This window comes from Rhinolophus ferrumequinum, chromosome 12 (genome assembly GCF_004115265.2).
Source record: "Rhinolophus ferrumequinum isolate MPI-CBG mRhiFer1 chromosome 12, mRhiFer1_v1.p, whole genome shotgun sequence".
NCBI lineage: Eukaryota > Metazoa > Chordata > Mammalia > Chiroptera > Rhinolophidae > Rhinolophus > Rhinolophus ferrumequinum.
The window spans coordinates 82,842,676-82,856,041 of record NC_046295.1 but is presented as its reverse complement, the minus strand read 5'-3'; the positions used below and the strand labels follow the sequence as shown (position 1 = coordinate 82,856,041).

The following is a 13,366-nucleotide window of genomic DNA, read 5'->3' as shown; positions in this document are numbered from 1 at the left end:
CCCACCCCGTGACCACTTTGCCCTGACCCGCCACGCCCTCGGCACCACCTTGACCCCGCCCCATGGCGGCTCTACCTTGGCCCCGCCCCTGTTGCCGCCCCACTTTGGCCCCGCCCCCACGGAGGCCCTACCTTGGCCAGGGCCCTACCTTGGCCCCGCCCCCATGGCGACCCACCTGGCCCCGCCCCCGTGACGCACCCACCTTGACCCCGCCCCCGTGACCGCCCCACTTTGGCCCCGCCCCCGTGGCCGCCCCACTTTGGCTCCGCCCCATGGCGGCCCTACCTTGACCCCGCCCCTGTGGCTGCCCCACTTTGGGCCCCCCCCCAGTGACGATCCCCCCACTTGACCCCGCCCCACCCCATGCCCCGCCCCCACAGGCTCTTCCCCAGCCTCAGCATCACCACAGAGCTCACCCACCCTTCCAACATGCGGTTCATGCAGTTCCGCGCCAAGGACAGCTACTCGCTGGCTCTGTCCAAACTGGAAAAGGTGAGCCTCCTGCACCTGCTGAAGCCTGGAGGGAGGGGGAGAGGCCCACAGGAGGCCTGGCACTGCCCTCCTCCCACAGGGGCTTCAGAGATGGAACTCAGCTTCCCTGTGAGGCTCCCGACTGTGTAGCCCCAGCCCAGGGGGCATGGCTGGGGGCGGACATCGCTCCCTCAACCAGGTGCTGGCCTGGGAGCCTGTCGTGTCAATGACACGAACACAAGTGACACCGTGACTGCTTTCTTCTGCCCAGCCCCCGCATCCAATCCTGAAATGTGTTCCTTCTGTCAGCTGCCCAGCAGGTGCATGTGGTCACCGCCAGTACAGACAGGGGCTGGGATCAGAGGGAGGCACTTCCTTAGGGCACAGAGCAGAGCAGGACTCCGTGAGGGCATCAGCTGGGGAGGGCTATGAGCACAGGGGCATGGGGACCCACCAGGGCCATGGGGTCAGGCCACCGAGGACACAAGTACCAGCCAGGGACGGGGATCAGCCACCAGGGACACAGGCTCCAGCCCTGGTGGTGTCACCCTGGCATATTCACTGACCCTGGCCCCTCCCCAGGCCCCTGCTCAGGCCAGTGGCAGCACCGCCTTCCACAGCAAGGGTCACGGCTGGGTGGTGGGGTGAGGGCAGCGCTCAGGTTGCCCAGGCTGAGACTGGGAACAGCGAGTTGCCAGAGGGCCCCAGCGGCCGCCGTGGTCAGGAGCAGCCACCATTCCCTGCGAACCTGCGCTCCCCAACCCAGGCTGAAGTTCCCACCAGGGAGTGGCCCGCCACCTGCATGGCTGACCCGCACCACACAGGTGACCCTAGAGCTGGGCCTGGCCATTAGCACCAGACTGAAGGGACGAGCGCTGGAGTGTCATCCACCCTGCACTGGGGTGGACCACGGAAGTGGGTCCACCCAGCCACGACCAGGATGCCCAGGGGACCCTGGAGCTCCGCTGCTGCCAGAGGGGTGGCTGGAAAACGGGCAGGTGTTCCCCAGGCCTGCGGAGCAGACAGAGGAGCCCCTACCTGGAGGTGGCCACCTGACCTCAGCTCAGGGCCAGCACCTGCCTGCCACCCAGAGCCGCCCTGCAGCCCCCTGGGGCCACCATACACTGGGAGCTGGAACTGTGGGAAGTCGGATTCTGTGTCCACATGCTGGGCTGCTTCCAGATCTGGGGAGGAGTTTCAGGATGTGAAAGGTCCAGTGGACCTGAGCACGACAGGTGACCACCGTGGAATCGGGTTCCAGGCTGATGTCCTGGCAGGGTCCTCCCTCCCCGGGTCCCTGAAGCAGACCAAGCTGCTTGCAGGCCTCGCGCCCACCTGTTCTGGGAGGTGGGCTGAAAGTGGGTCAGCTTGGCACACACGGCACACACGCTCCAGTCCCCGGTCCTTCCTGGACAGGCAGCAGGCTGTCGGCACGCGTGACCGCAGAGGCGGCCTCAGGAAACAGCCCTGGCCCTTCCGAGGTCCCCATGGGACTGAAGCCTTGGGGCTGGGGGAGCTGAGGAGAGAGCCAGCAGAGCCATGGGGCGATACCCACTCTCGGGAGATGGTCGGAGTTGACACCTGGCCACCGCGGGCAAGTACCTGACCCGCGTCGGAGGCCACTGGAGCCCTTGTCTTCTCATGCGCTGGCCAGACTTGGCCTGGGGTCCCCTGAAGGTCTCTGCCACCTTAAGCATGTCTCAGCTACCGACGTTTTAGACAGATGGCCCAACGAATGGTGACAGCTTCCCTCAGGAACAGCTGGGAACATTTCTTTAAAGCACGGTCGTTTGTTGTTATAAAGTGTGCATGTTTGTTATAAACGTGTGTTCTACTTCAAGTATGAAGAAGAAAAGAAACCAAAGGCCACACAGGTCACGGCAGCTTCACAGGCAGAGAGGACGCTGCAGGAGGATGGGGGCAAGGCGGGGGGGTGCTGTGTCCCCTGGGCAGTTTTCACCCTAGAAAAGCAGCAGCACTGGACATTTCTGGTCTTCAGGTTAACGTGCTTTTTGAGAGACTGGGGTTGCAGACTAGAGCGGCTCCCTGGAGGTCGTGCTCAGGAAGATCTCCAAAAGCCAGACGTGAGAGTGAGGGGCTGCTCTCCCCGTCCCCACGCCCAGGGCCCCTCAGTGGCCTCATTGTTCTGACACTCTCCATTCTGACCGTGGCCGCCCGTCACATCCAGTCCCATCTTGCTTCCTGCTCTACGTGAGGCTCCTGGGCCCCAGGATCGCAGGAAGGGCTCGTCCACACGTGTTCCTGCGTCTCGCTGTGCCATTTGTACCCTGATGCTCTGATCGCAGCTCTCGGGTCCCCCAGGGCCAGCCTGGGAATCTGCAGAATGAAAAGGTGGCCGTGTCCAAAAGGCAGGCGTTCTGACGGCTCTTACACCTCTGGGCCTGGCCTGGGTCTGCCCACCTGTCAGTACCGTTCTGAGTGAGGCCATGACATCGTAACAATTTTGGGAAGTTCGTCTGTCACTCTCATCACGTGCTGTGCCAGTTCTAAATGCCACATGTGTCTGGCTGGGGAATCCACACGGTCACATGGTTCTCATGTTCCTCGGTCACACGCATCTCATTCTTGCTGAAAGGAACAGCGACATGTGCCCCAGACTCACTGTCAGTTCCCCATCCCACCACATCTGCCAGCGACACCCTGGACGTCCTGCCGAGTACGGAGGGACCGGAAGGAAGGGGTCGTGTCCTTTGCAGTGAGAGATGTGCCGTGCAGGAGGCGGCGAGAGTCAGAAAGGCGGCAAGCGGCTCCCTGGCCTCTGTTTCGCACCTTCTTTCCGAGTCGGAAGCGAGACGTGGTTCCAGCGGGAGTCGCGGCCTCTGGGGCTGTCACATTCCGCTCCTCAGTCGGGGACGTGCCTTGTGTTGTGGTGATAATGTCCCCGAAGACGTCCTCGTCCTAACTGCCAAGACCTGTACGGAGTGTGGTGTGTGGCAAAAGGGACTTTGCAGCTGGGGTTGCGTTAAGGACCCTGAGATGGGAGATGGCCCTGGGTCCCCAGTGGGGCCCCGCGCAGTCACTGGGGTCCTTTGGGAGCCAGGAAGGTGCAGGAAGGGCCCTGAGCCAAGAAAATGATCGGCTTCTAGAAACTGGAAATGGTGAAGGAAAGGACAGTCTGCTAGGGCCACCAGAGGGTGTGGGCCCCATGGCACCTGGACTCCAGGCCCGGGAAGCCCGTTGGCCTGTGGACTTCCAGAATGTGAGAGAACAAACTTGTGATGTCTCAGGGATTTGTCCTAGTGGCCACAGGACACGTGCTGTGGGTCCCCCACTTCTGTGCTCATGGACCACTGGGTACAAACGGCGCACATGGTTCTCTGGGCTCTGTCACACACACTCTGTTGTGCCATCATCCTTCACTTATGAAACACCACTTTCAGGATGACGTCACCAAGATGATTGAGACTTGGGGTAGCAAGAGCAAGCAGTAACCCAAGCATGGGGCCCTGTGTGACTACCGGGGTCCCACGTCCCCTGGGCCCCAATTCTCTCTCATCAGGGCCCCAAATCCTTTCTCCCAAGTAGGGTTTCCGGGCGGGAATTCCTGCCCGTTCTCAGGAATTTTTTTCTCTTTCGCATTCCCGAATCCCGAGATACACTGTTTTCTGTTCTCCACGATGAATCGTTTCCACAATGTGACAGCCGACACTACCAACCACCTGGATTCAAGGAGCCGATTTTCCCGATTTCCCGACCAACTTTTCTCGGGATTTGGGAACGGGAAAACCAAAAAAAAATTCCCAAGGACGGGCGAGAATTCCCGCCAGGAAACACGACTCCTGAGCTCGGGCCCCAATGTGACCAGTGGGGACACAGCCGGGCACTCGCTTGGCTGTCTGCCGGTGCATGCACTCACGCATTCGTGCACGCTCGTACTTACACGTGGACTTGTGCTCGTGCTCACATCCTGCACACCTATGCGCCGTCATGGCTGTGGGCACTGGCCCATCTGAGCCCCCCTTTCCTGCAGCGGGAGCGGGAGAACGGCTCCAACCTGGCCTTTATGTTCCGCCTGCCGTTCGCCGCCGGACGCGTCTTTAGCATCAGCATGTTGGACACGCTGCTCTATCAGGTCAGCCGGGGGAGCAGGTGGGGAGGCCCGTGGTGCCCGCTGGGAGCCCTGGCCATTGTCTCCATCTTCTGCTGACGTCGGTCCCATTTCTGAGTGATGTGCCTCCCGCCGAGCGGCCCTCCTTGGGTCCAGGGGAGCCCAGGGAACATTGGGTGGCTCTGGGTCCCGTCCCTGCCCTGGCACAGCAGGGGTCCCCTCTAAGTGTCCCCAGCCCTCCTCCCTCCAGAAGTCACTCCAGGGACTTGGCTCTCGGCAGCCTTTGTTTCTGGTGTCTTTTGACCTGACGCGCTTGGCCAAGGCCAGCGAAGGCTTCCCAGCTGTCTGCTCGTTGAGCTGTGCTTGGGGACTGGCAAGCAGGTGGCTTCACGTGCGTGTGCGGAGGCTCAAGGAGCCGGTGGGCGTGCCCCGGGTGGGCGCCTGCCTCACTGTGGCCTCCCTCCTGGCCAGTCCTTCGTGAAGGACTACATGATCTCCATCACCAGGCTGCTGCTGGGTCTGGACACCACGCCGGGCTCCGGCTACCTCTGTGCCGTAAGTGATGGGGCCTGGCTGGGCACCGGCGTGCTGGACACTGCCCACCCGAGCTGGCCCGGCTCAGCTCAGGGTGCCTGCACGTTGCAGATGAAGATCACCGAGGACGACCTGTGGATCGGCACCTACGGCCGCCTCTTCCAGAAGCTGTGCTCCTCCAGCGCTGAGATCCCCATCGGCGTCTACAGGACCGAGTGCCACGTCTTCTCCACCTCGGAGGTTCGCGAGTGGGCGGGGCTGCAGAGCAGGCAGCCCCCCATTTCCCTGTGCGATTCGGGCTGTCCCCATTGGTGGTTTTGGGGACCTGGGCCTTGGCTGTCAGGCCCTTCAGGGGTCCGGTCCACGTGCCCCACATGGGGCACATCTGGTTGGGCGGCTCTGAGCAGATGGGGCGGGGGGGCTGAGCCTCCGGGAACCACAGTGGGCGGCCTGCCCCACTGATGCCCACGAGGGACTCAGGCAGCGTTGGGGGGAAAGCAGAAGCACCCCAGGTACCCAGGCCACTCCTGGTTTCCTTTGCAGTCCCACGACCTCCGAGCCCAGGTGAGCGGCCCCTTCAAGCTTCCCGTCGAGGTGTTGCTGTGCAGAGTCCTGCCTGAGCCTGGACCAGCCCATCGTGGGAGGGCGCAGGGCCCTGGGCTCCGGGCAGCACCAGCGTCAGGGAGCGCGTCCCGGGACATGTGGGCCACGGATCCACTAAGAGAGGGCCCATGGCATCACCCTCCCACACAGATGGGGAAACTGCGGCCCCTGGTGGGAAGCCCGAGCTCCCCCAGACACACGTGCTATCTGCATGTCGTGCTGTGGCCCACCATGGCGGGTATCCCCCTCCGTGTGAGTGAGGCGCCACCCGAGGTGCTGCCTGGATGGGGCTCCCCACATCACCCCCAGAGCCCCAAGTGCCCACTGAGCCATGCCCAGGCCCTGGCGTTTCCCAGTCCGTCATGCTCCCAGCCTCTGATTTCTCCTGTCCCTAAATGGGGAAACCAAGGCCCAAGAGGAGGTAACCCTCCACGGCCAAATCAGGACATGCAGGGCCCAGAGGGAACCCTCAGAAACAGGGCCCACAGATGTGAGGCGGCCATCCTTGCCCACCCAGCAGATTGAGACAGGCCTGCAGTCAGGGCTGGAGGCCGGGCAGTCAGGGGTTCAGGAGGGAGGCTCCGGCCTGGCGCCCCCTCCCCAGATGGAGAAGGAAAGCACCGTGTCCCTGAGCCCTGGGCCCACCCTCCTCCTGTCCCCAGCAGCGCCCTCCCCCTCCTGGGTCCCGCCCCTCCGGCCCTCACCCCTCCTGCCTCGGCCAGTCCCAGATCTCGGTGAACATGGAGGATTGTGAGGACACAAGAGACATAAAGGGGTCCTGGGGCCCGCGGGCAGCGGCGGGCGGCGGCAGCACCCACGGCCGGCACTCAGCTGGCAGCGACCCGGCAGAGCACCCAGTACTTCGGCGCAAGAGCCTGCAGTGGGCGCGCAGGCTGAGCCGTAAGTCCCCCAAGCCGGTGGGGAAGGCGGCCACCGAGTGGATCAGCCAGCAGCGGCTCAGCTTATACCGGCGCTCCGAGCGGCAGGAGCTCTCCGAGCTGGTCAAGAACCGCATGAAACACCTGGGGCTGCCCACCACCGGCTATGGTGAGAACCAGCAGCGCGGCTGGGCCAGATCGGCCACAGCAGGTGACCTTGATGGCCAGGGGTCCCCGCGGGCCTCCTGTAGGCACCACCACGTGGCCCATCAGAGCCCTCTGGTGTGGGGAGGGCATGGGCTCCTCCCAAACTGGTGCTGAGCCCCATAAGGAAGAGCTTATCCCCACCATTCTGGGGCCTCAGTTTCCCCATCTGTAAAAAAGGGGCTGGAGCAGGGTGAGCCCGCATGCAGCGCTCCTGGAGGAGGCTGTGGGGTGTGGCGAGCCAGGCTGGGCTCCCTGAAAGCCCAAGGCGCAGGCTTTCGGGACAGAGTGGCCACCTCCGACCAGTCCTGCTGGACCTCAGGAACGCAGGCCCCACCCACTGTGCCCTCGTGGAGATCAGGGACGTGGCAGGGAGACCCCAGGACCCCCATCCTAGCCCTCCCAGCAGCCAGGGCTTGGGGATGTGTCAGGGAGCTGGGCAAATGGCACCACACACTCGGCTGTTGACCCCATGGAACCCCACTGCCATTCGTGTGGCACAGTCACCCCATTTCTGCTGCTTTGGGGTGACATTCGTCTTCGTCAGCAGATGGAGGCAGCCCCTTCTCACTGTAGCTTGTTTTGGGGAGGTTTCTGAACTTGACCAGTAACAGGCTTGGCTGACTCAGAAGAGAAGCTCATCCTCTCCCTCACTCTGGAGACGCTGCCTCTGTCGATGGGACCGAAGGGGGGGCCTGAGCTCCCGCTGCTGCGTGGCCACGTCCATACCCTGGGCTACGTCGAGGCTCTGGCCTGCACTGGGTTCCACTCGCGGCCTCTGCCCATCGCTCAGGCCTGGCTCTGCCCCAGCAGCACCTGCTCTCCCCACCCTGCTTCCTGCCGTCTGTCTCCTGGGACAGGGAGGCTCCAAGTGGGACCAGACAGCTCAGGGCTCTCCTGGAGCTGCCCAAGGGTCACTCGGGTCAGGCCATCCACTGGCTGTGCAGACCGGGGCCTGGGGCGGGGGGGGGACTCAGCAGTCAGGGTTTGGGGCATAGGTGACCCACGAGAGCCATCCCAGCCCTGTCCCCATCACGTCCCAGCCCCACGAATTACCTTTTCCCCCTGTGCTGTCCCTTTTCGGGGTACACTGATGCTGAGGCTCCAAGTGGGTTGTCTGGGGTTCAGATTCCGGCCCACTGTCTTCCCAGAGCTGGCTCCTGCTCGCAACCCTCTCGGCCTTGCCACCCCCGCCAGCCAACCCAGAGCTTGGCAGAGAAGGAACCGGCTTCCATACAGGGGCAGACTTGCTTCCCAGGTGGCCGGCACTGGCCACCGCGGTCCCGGTGCAGCTGAGCGCCCCACCCTGCTGTGCCGACCGCCGCTCTGCTTGCTGACCTCTCTCTCTCTCTCTCTGTTTCTGTCTGTCCCTCTTCCTGTGTGTTCTGTAGAGGATGTAGCAAATTTAACAGCCAGTGATGTCATGAATCGGGTAAACCTGGGATATTTGCAAGGTAATTCTGCTCCGGCGGACTCGGCTGCCGCCTAAGGGGGCACGCCCACCCTCCGCCCACGGGCAGCCTGGTGCCCGCCCCGCCCTGGCCAGACAGGCAGACAGGACAGGAGACAAGAGAGTCCCTGCAGGCAGGGTCTCGGTGCTCCCAGATGTCCCATTGCAGGGACTTTGACACCCCTCTCCTCCTCCAGCATCTGCTGGTGACTGACCAGGAAGGCGCGTGGTTTATGCTGGTCCCTAGATTGTCACTGTGCAGCTCTGGGGTCGCCCAGCGCTTTCTCTCCCGTTCATTGTCTAAGATGATAAGCCCTGCGTCAGTCTGCCCTGACCTCACAGGTAGGCCACCCCGGCCTGCAGCTAACCCCCTGGATACCCAAGGACCCCGACCCTCCCAGCTCCCTCTTGGGAAGCATCCAGATGGATGGTCCCAAGCCAGGGTCCTCCCACCCTGTGGTAGAACATGGTGAATCCTGGGAGAGGGGTTGGCTCTGCCCTCAGCTTCCGTGGGCCGCCTGAGCCAGGTGGGGCTCCACACCCCAGCTGGGGCTTCAAGAGGGGCATTTCTCTCTGTAGTTGGGACAAAGCCCATTGGTACCCCATGTCTGGACTGGGCCCCCCGTTTCTTCCAAGAAGACACCCCACGGCCCCCAGACCTGCCCCAAGACCCCAGCAGAGGTCAGAGCGGAGTCCAGGCCACAGGCCTCCCTGCCAGGACCCCTTCCTTCCCAGGAGGCTGCTCACGGCCGCAGCTGAGGTCAGAGCCCACATACCTGGCCCCCCGGGGGCAGCCTCTGTACCCAGGGGTAACCTGGGCCCAGAGAGACATTAGCTCAGAGGGCGCCGTCAGGCAGGCCCAGAAGGGACACCTCTGTGGTCCACAGCCCGGGCCAGAAGGGCCGGCACTGCCTCTCCTGGGGTCTTGTGCTTTTCTCTGCCCGAAACCCGCAACGGCGTTCCTGGAAGACCTGCCAAGCCAGCACTGATCAGTCCGGTGGCTTCCACGAATGGTGGTGTCGCCCCCCTCCCTGAGCCTGGCTGCATCTTGCTTCCTGCTGAGGTGCCCAGTGGGGGTGGCCTCCCCCACAGTCACCAGGACTCCCTGGGTGGTGTTGGCTGAGCGCCCCACCATGTGCTGACGTCAAGGGCCAGGACACAAAACCAAAGAGGCGTGATCTTGGAGGCAGGTGGCCGTTAGCCAGGACGGCAGGGCGGTCCGTCCTGCGCAGGTTGTGGTCACGAGGCCCCCGCCCCAGGGCCCACTCACTGCCTTCCTCACATCCACCCACGGAGGGAGGCAGTACCGCGGCTCCCAGTTCATAGAGGAGAAAACGGGGGAGGTGCGAGGAGAGAGTGTGGATGCCCAGAACCCTGGGGCTGAGTGGTCTGCAGGGCTAGGGAGGAGGGGGCCCCCTGGAGGCCGAGAGCGCACAGTGGGGGGCGGGGTGTAGGCACGGGCAAGGGTGAGGGGGAGCGGCCCTTGGCCATTTGCCAGGAGAGCCATTGCCAGCCCCACCCCCAACCCTGGCCCCACCTGAGCACACGGGTCCTGATGAAGCTGGCTCGTCCTGGGGAAATCATGGTCAGTGTCTGATGACTGACCACACCCCCCCGGGAGTGCAGCCGGGGCCCCATGTTCCCCACCCACCTCTCAGCTCAGTGCTCCGAATACAAAGCTTGGCCCAGCCACGAGCTCTGCCTGTTACCTTAGCTCTGTGGTCCATCCACTCCAGTGGGGTGGGGCCAGGCCGTGCGGGGAGGCCCCGCGAGTGAAGACAGGCTCCTGGCTCTCACCCAGGCACCAATGCCCCACACCCAGATGAGTGCCCCGTGCCCATGGAGGAGAAACTAACTGGTGGCCCCATCCTGGGCCCCAGCCTATTGGTTTCATTGTCCCGACTGGGTGTGTGAGTCAGCATGGCTGGCCTGCTGGGGGCTACGGTCCATGGGGCGGGGTCCCCAAGTGCTGCTTCCCTCTCCTGCCTGCATCACCCGCTGCTGCAGGCTCCAGGCACCCGGTCCTCCACCCTGGAAATGCATGCCGGCCACTCTGGGCTGGGAGGGGCCCCGCCTCGCACAGCCTCCAGCATGAGCCACCTACTTGGTGACTGGCAGCTCCCACCAAAGGGCCCCAGCTGAGGGTTTCGGGAACAAAGACAGTGGTGGCCCTTGGTCGGGTAGAGCTCGTGGAGGGGCAGGGTGGTCAGGCCACCCCGTTCCCAGACGTGGACATGGAGGCTGACACCAGGTGACCGCCCAAAGGTCTTGGCATGTCCGTCAGTCCCAGCCCCCGCCAGGCCCTTGCATGCCTCCCTGGAAGCACGTGCGTGACCTGCCCTGGGGGGTCCTGATCGCTGTGGGGATCAGATTCAGCTCAATGTCCCAGCTTCCCAGCTTTGTAGAGAATTCTGTCCCTTTATCAGTGGCCCAGGCGTTTACACTCCTGCCAGGAGGGGGCGCTGCACAGAAGAGGAACTGGGGGTAGCTGGGGTAGAGGTCACCCAGGGCTGGACCCCTCTGGAGTGTTACAAGGTGCCTTTATACATCACAGATGGGTAAACTGAGGCCACGAGCCATCGTTTCCCTGCCAGTGTACTCGGGGCCACTGCCAGGAGAATGACCAACCCTGACCCTGGATTTGGCCAGGGAGACACCTGGGAGGTCACGGATATTTCACCAGAACCTGTTCTCATCCCTGACAATCGGTGGGCCAGGGATGCAGGGCACTGAGGGGCGGGGGACAAGCCTGAGGGCTGGGTTAGGTGTGTGTGCAGCTGTGTGCAGGTGGCAGGTGTGTGCAGGTGTGTGCAGGTGGCAGGTGTGTTCAGGACCACGCCTGTGAGATGCTGGCTGCTCAGGCTGAGCAAGATGCTTGGGGTGTGGGTTGGAGCCAGTGCCCGCTGCCCCTCATGGTTGCACAGTCCTGGCTGAGTTGCCAGGTCAGGGGTTCGGGCAGGATGGCCAGAAAGGCTGGGAAGATTGTGCAGCTGGAGCGCCCGGCTCCTGCGCCTGGGCAGAGCGGAGGTGGGTGGGCCTGAGTGGTAACGGCCGGCCGGGCCCTGTCTCCTTTGCAGACGAGATGAACGACCACCAGAACACCCTCTCCTACGTCCTCATCAACCCCCCGCCCGACACGAGGCTGGAGCCCAACGACATTGTGTAAGTACTGTGTCCCCAAGCAGTGCAGACACTCGCTCCGATCACTACTGTTGTCGACACTGCACCCCGACGCGTGCTGGCTGCCCTGAGTGGAGGGCGGCATCAGAACCCAGGGTCTTCCTGCCCACTGCAGGTACCTCATCCGCTGCGACCCCCTGGCCCACGTGGCCAGCAGCTCCCAGAGTCGCAAGAGCAGCTGCAGCAACAAGCTGCCCTCCTGCAACCCTGAGACCCGTGACGAGACACAGCTCTGAGCCAGCCCTGCACGGATCCCTGCGAGTCGGCACGCAGCGTGACGCGTGGGTGTGCAGGGACCTGGTCTGCGACGCTGGCCTGGTCCACCTGGCCCGAAGCTGCTCCCAAAACTTGACGGAGAGGGGACCGAGGGGGGAGACCCCACGCGGGCCAGGGGCGAGACTGCAGGCGGGGAAGCTTTTTTTAACCTGTTTTTACAGATCAACACAAGTCTCTGCACAAATGTACTGCAGCTCATGCCCGGGCCTGCTGAGGAGCCGCCACGGGGTGGCGGCTGGACGCTGCCCGTTGGCGGGCACAGCTGCGTTTTCAGGGCCACGCACCCACGTTTATTCACGGAGATTTGGCACGTGCTCGTGTTCTCCACTCTGCGGGGCCCAGCTGGTCCTGGGCGCATGACAATCAAGCCGAGGCACTGCCCTGCTGGTGGGAGAACCAGGGGAGCCCCTCCCAGAAGAAAATCAGAGCAACGCAGGCCTTGCGGCTTAGCCAGGAGCCCGAAGCTGGGCGGGCTCTGGAGAGCATGTTGGCAGCCTGGGCACGTGAGAGGGGAGCTGGGCCTGCCAAGACTCGGGGGTTCCCGCAGCCACTGACTGGGGGAAGCGAGTATTTTTAACTGAACTTCCCCAGCCACTGCGTTCGCAGGCCCGGGGCGGTGGGCGGTGCTTTCCCAGCCTGTTCCACGCCCGTCGAACCTCCGTTTTGAAGCACAATTCAGCCGCTGGGCCTGCTGGCCACGTTGGAATCAGCTTTTCTCCTCAGAGGGAAGGACTGGGTGGCGGTCATCCATGAGGTGCCACCCTGGTTCCTCCATAACTGTTTGTGACAGGTTGTGCTCGGGCCATGCTGGAACCTTCTATTAAATGGATGCTTTTTGCAAGCATGAGGACGGTTGTAAGGCATCTCCTGGGCGGCTTCATGCCCCGGGCCTTGGTCTCTCCTCCCAGCTGCCCAGTTTCAAGAGTTAGAAGCATGTGCAGTGACCACCTCCCCTAACCCCCCCAGACCTTGCAGGGAAGCCCCTGCACCCAGGAAATTACATTGGCCTGGGCCCACCCGGAGCAGGAGACAAGGCCTACTTGGTGGGAAGGGGGTGGCATCTGGGTCCTGGCAGCTGGGAAGCCTGGCTGGGGGAGAGAGTGGGGGCCACCTGCCCGGCTCCGGAGCCTGGGCGAGCCCCTGGAGTGATCACAAAGAGCCCAGGATCTGCCCACAGCCGTGCACTTGGCTGTGGGGGCCCTTAGGTGGCAGGGGACGTGTGGCTGGCCAGCAGCAGGTGCCTGAGTTCTTCCTCAAAGTACCCAAGAGGCTGGAAGGGTGAGGACCAGCGCAGCACCAGGTGGTAGGGCACTGGCCCTGAGGGAGGGGTGTGACCCAGGGGCCCTTGGGTGGTCAGGAAGGAGCTGTTGAGCAGGGTGGGGAAAGCCCAGGGCCCCTGATGGAGTGATGGGCCACCAAGGAGGACCATGGCCCGTCCCTGCAGGGTCAGTGGCTCCCGGGTCCCACCAGCGAGTGTCCCCTCTGGCAACATCAGCAGCAGGGCCCCTGCCACTTGCCGGCACCCACGCCTCAGCTCCCTGAGGGAAGGGGGTACCTGCAGAGAGGGAAGAGAGGGGGGACTTTGCCTGCCTCTTGGACCAGGGGCTCTACGGGGAGGGGCTGCAGCACCTCGAAACCTGAACTGGGAGGATGGTGTGCTGGAAAGCCGCCCGACAAGTTCAGGAGACAGGACGGTGGTGG

At 63.5% G+C, this 13,366-nt stretch overlaps 1 protein-coding gene across 6 annotated transcripts in view; it reads left to right on the top strand.

Annotated features, from left to right (window-relative positions):
- The window catches only part of KCNT1 (potassium sodium-activated channel subfamily T member 1), a 64,860-nt gene extending 52,347 nt beyond the window's left edge, over positions 1 to 12,513 (top strand). For 4 of the 6 annotated variants that reach the window (XM_033123160.1, XM_033123158.1, XM_033123159.1 and 1 more), the window contains 9 exons: positions 381 to 492; positions 4,463 to 4,564; positions 5,012 to 5,095; positions 5,186 to 5,314; positions 5,618 to 5,638; positions 6,400 to 6,724; positions 8,151 to 8,213; positions 11,287 to 11,371; positions 11,505 to 12,513. In XM_033123160.1, coding sequence (XP_032979051.1) covers positions 381 to 492; positions 4,463 to 4,564; positions 5,012 to 5,095; positions 5,186 to 5,314; positions 5,618 to 5,638; positions 6,400 to 6,724; positions 8,151 to 8,213; positions 11,287 to 11,371; positions 11,505 to 11,625 — 1,042 coding nt within the window. In that variant the 3' untranslated portion in view covers positions 11,626 to 12,513. The remainder of the gene's footprint in view (positions 1 to 380; positions 493 to 4,462; positions 4,565 to 5,011; positions 5,096 to 5,185; positions 5,315 to 5,617; positions 5,639 to 6,399; positions 6,725 to 8,150; positions 8,214 to 11,286; positions 11,372 to 11,504) is intronic. The other 2 variants (XM_033123156.1, XM_033123161.1) reach the window with 1 other exon arrangement.
- Positions 12,514 to 13,366: the final 853 nt, after the last annotated feature.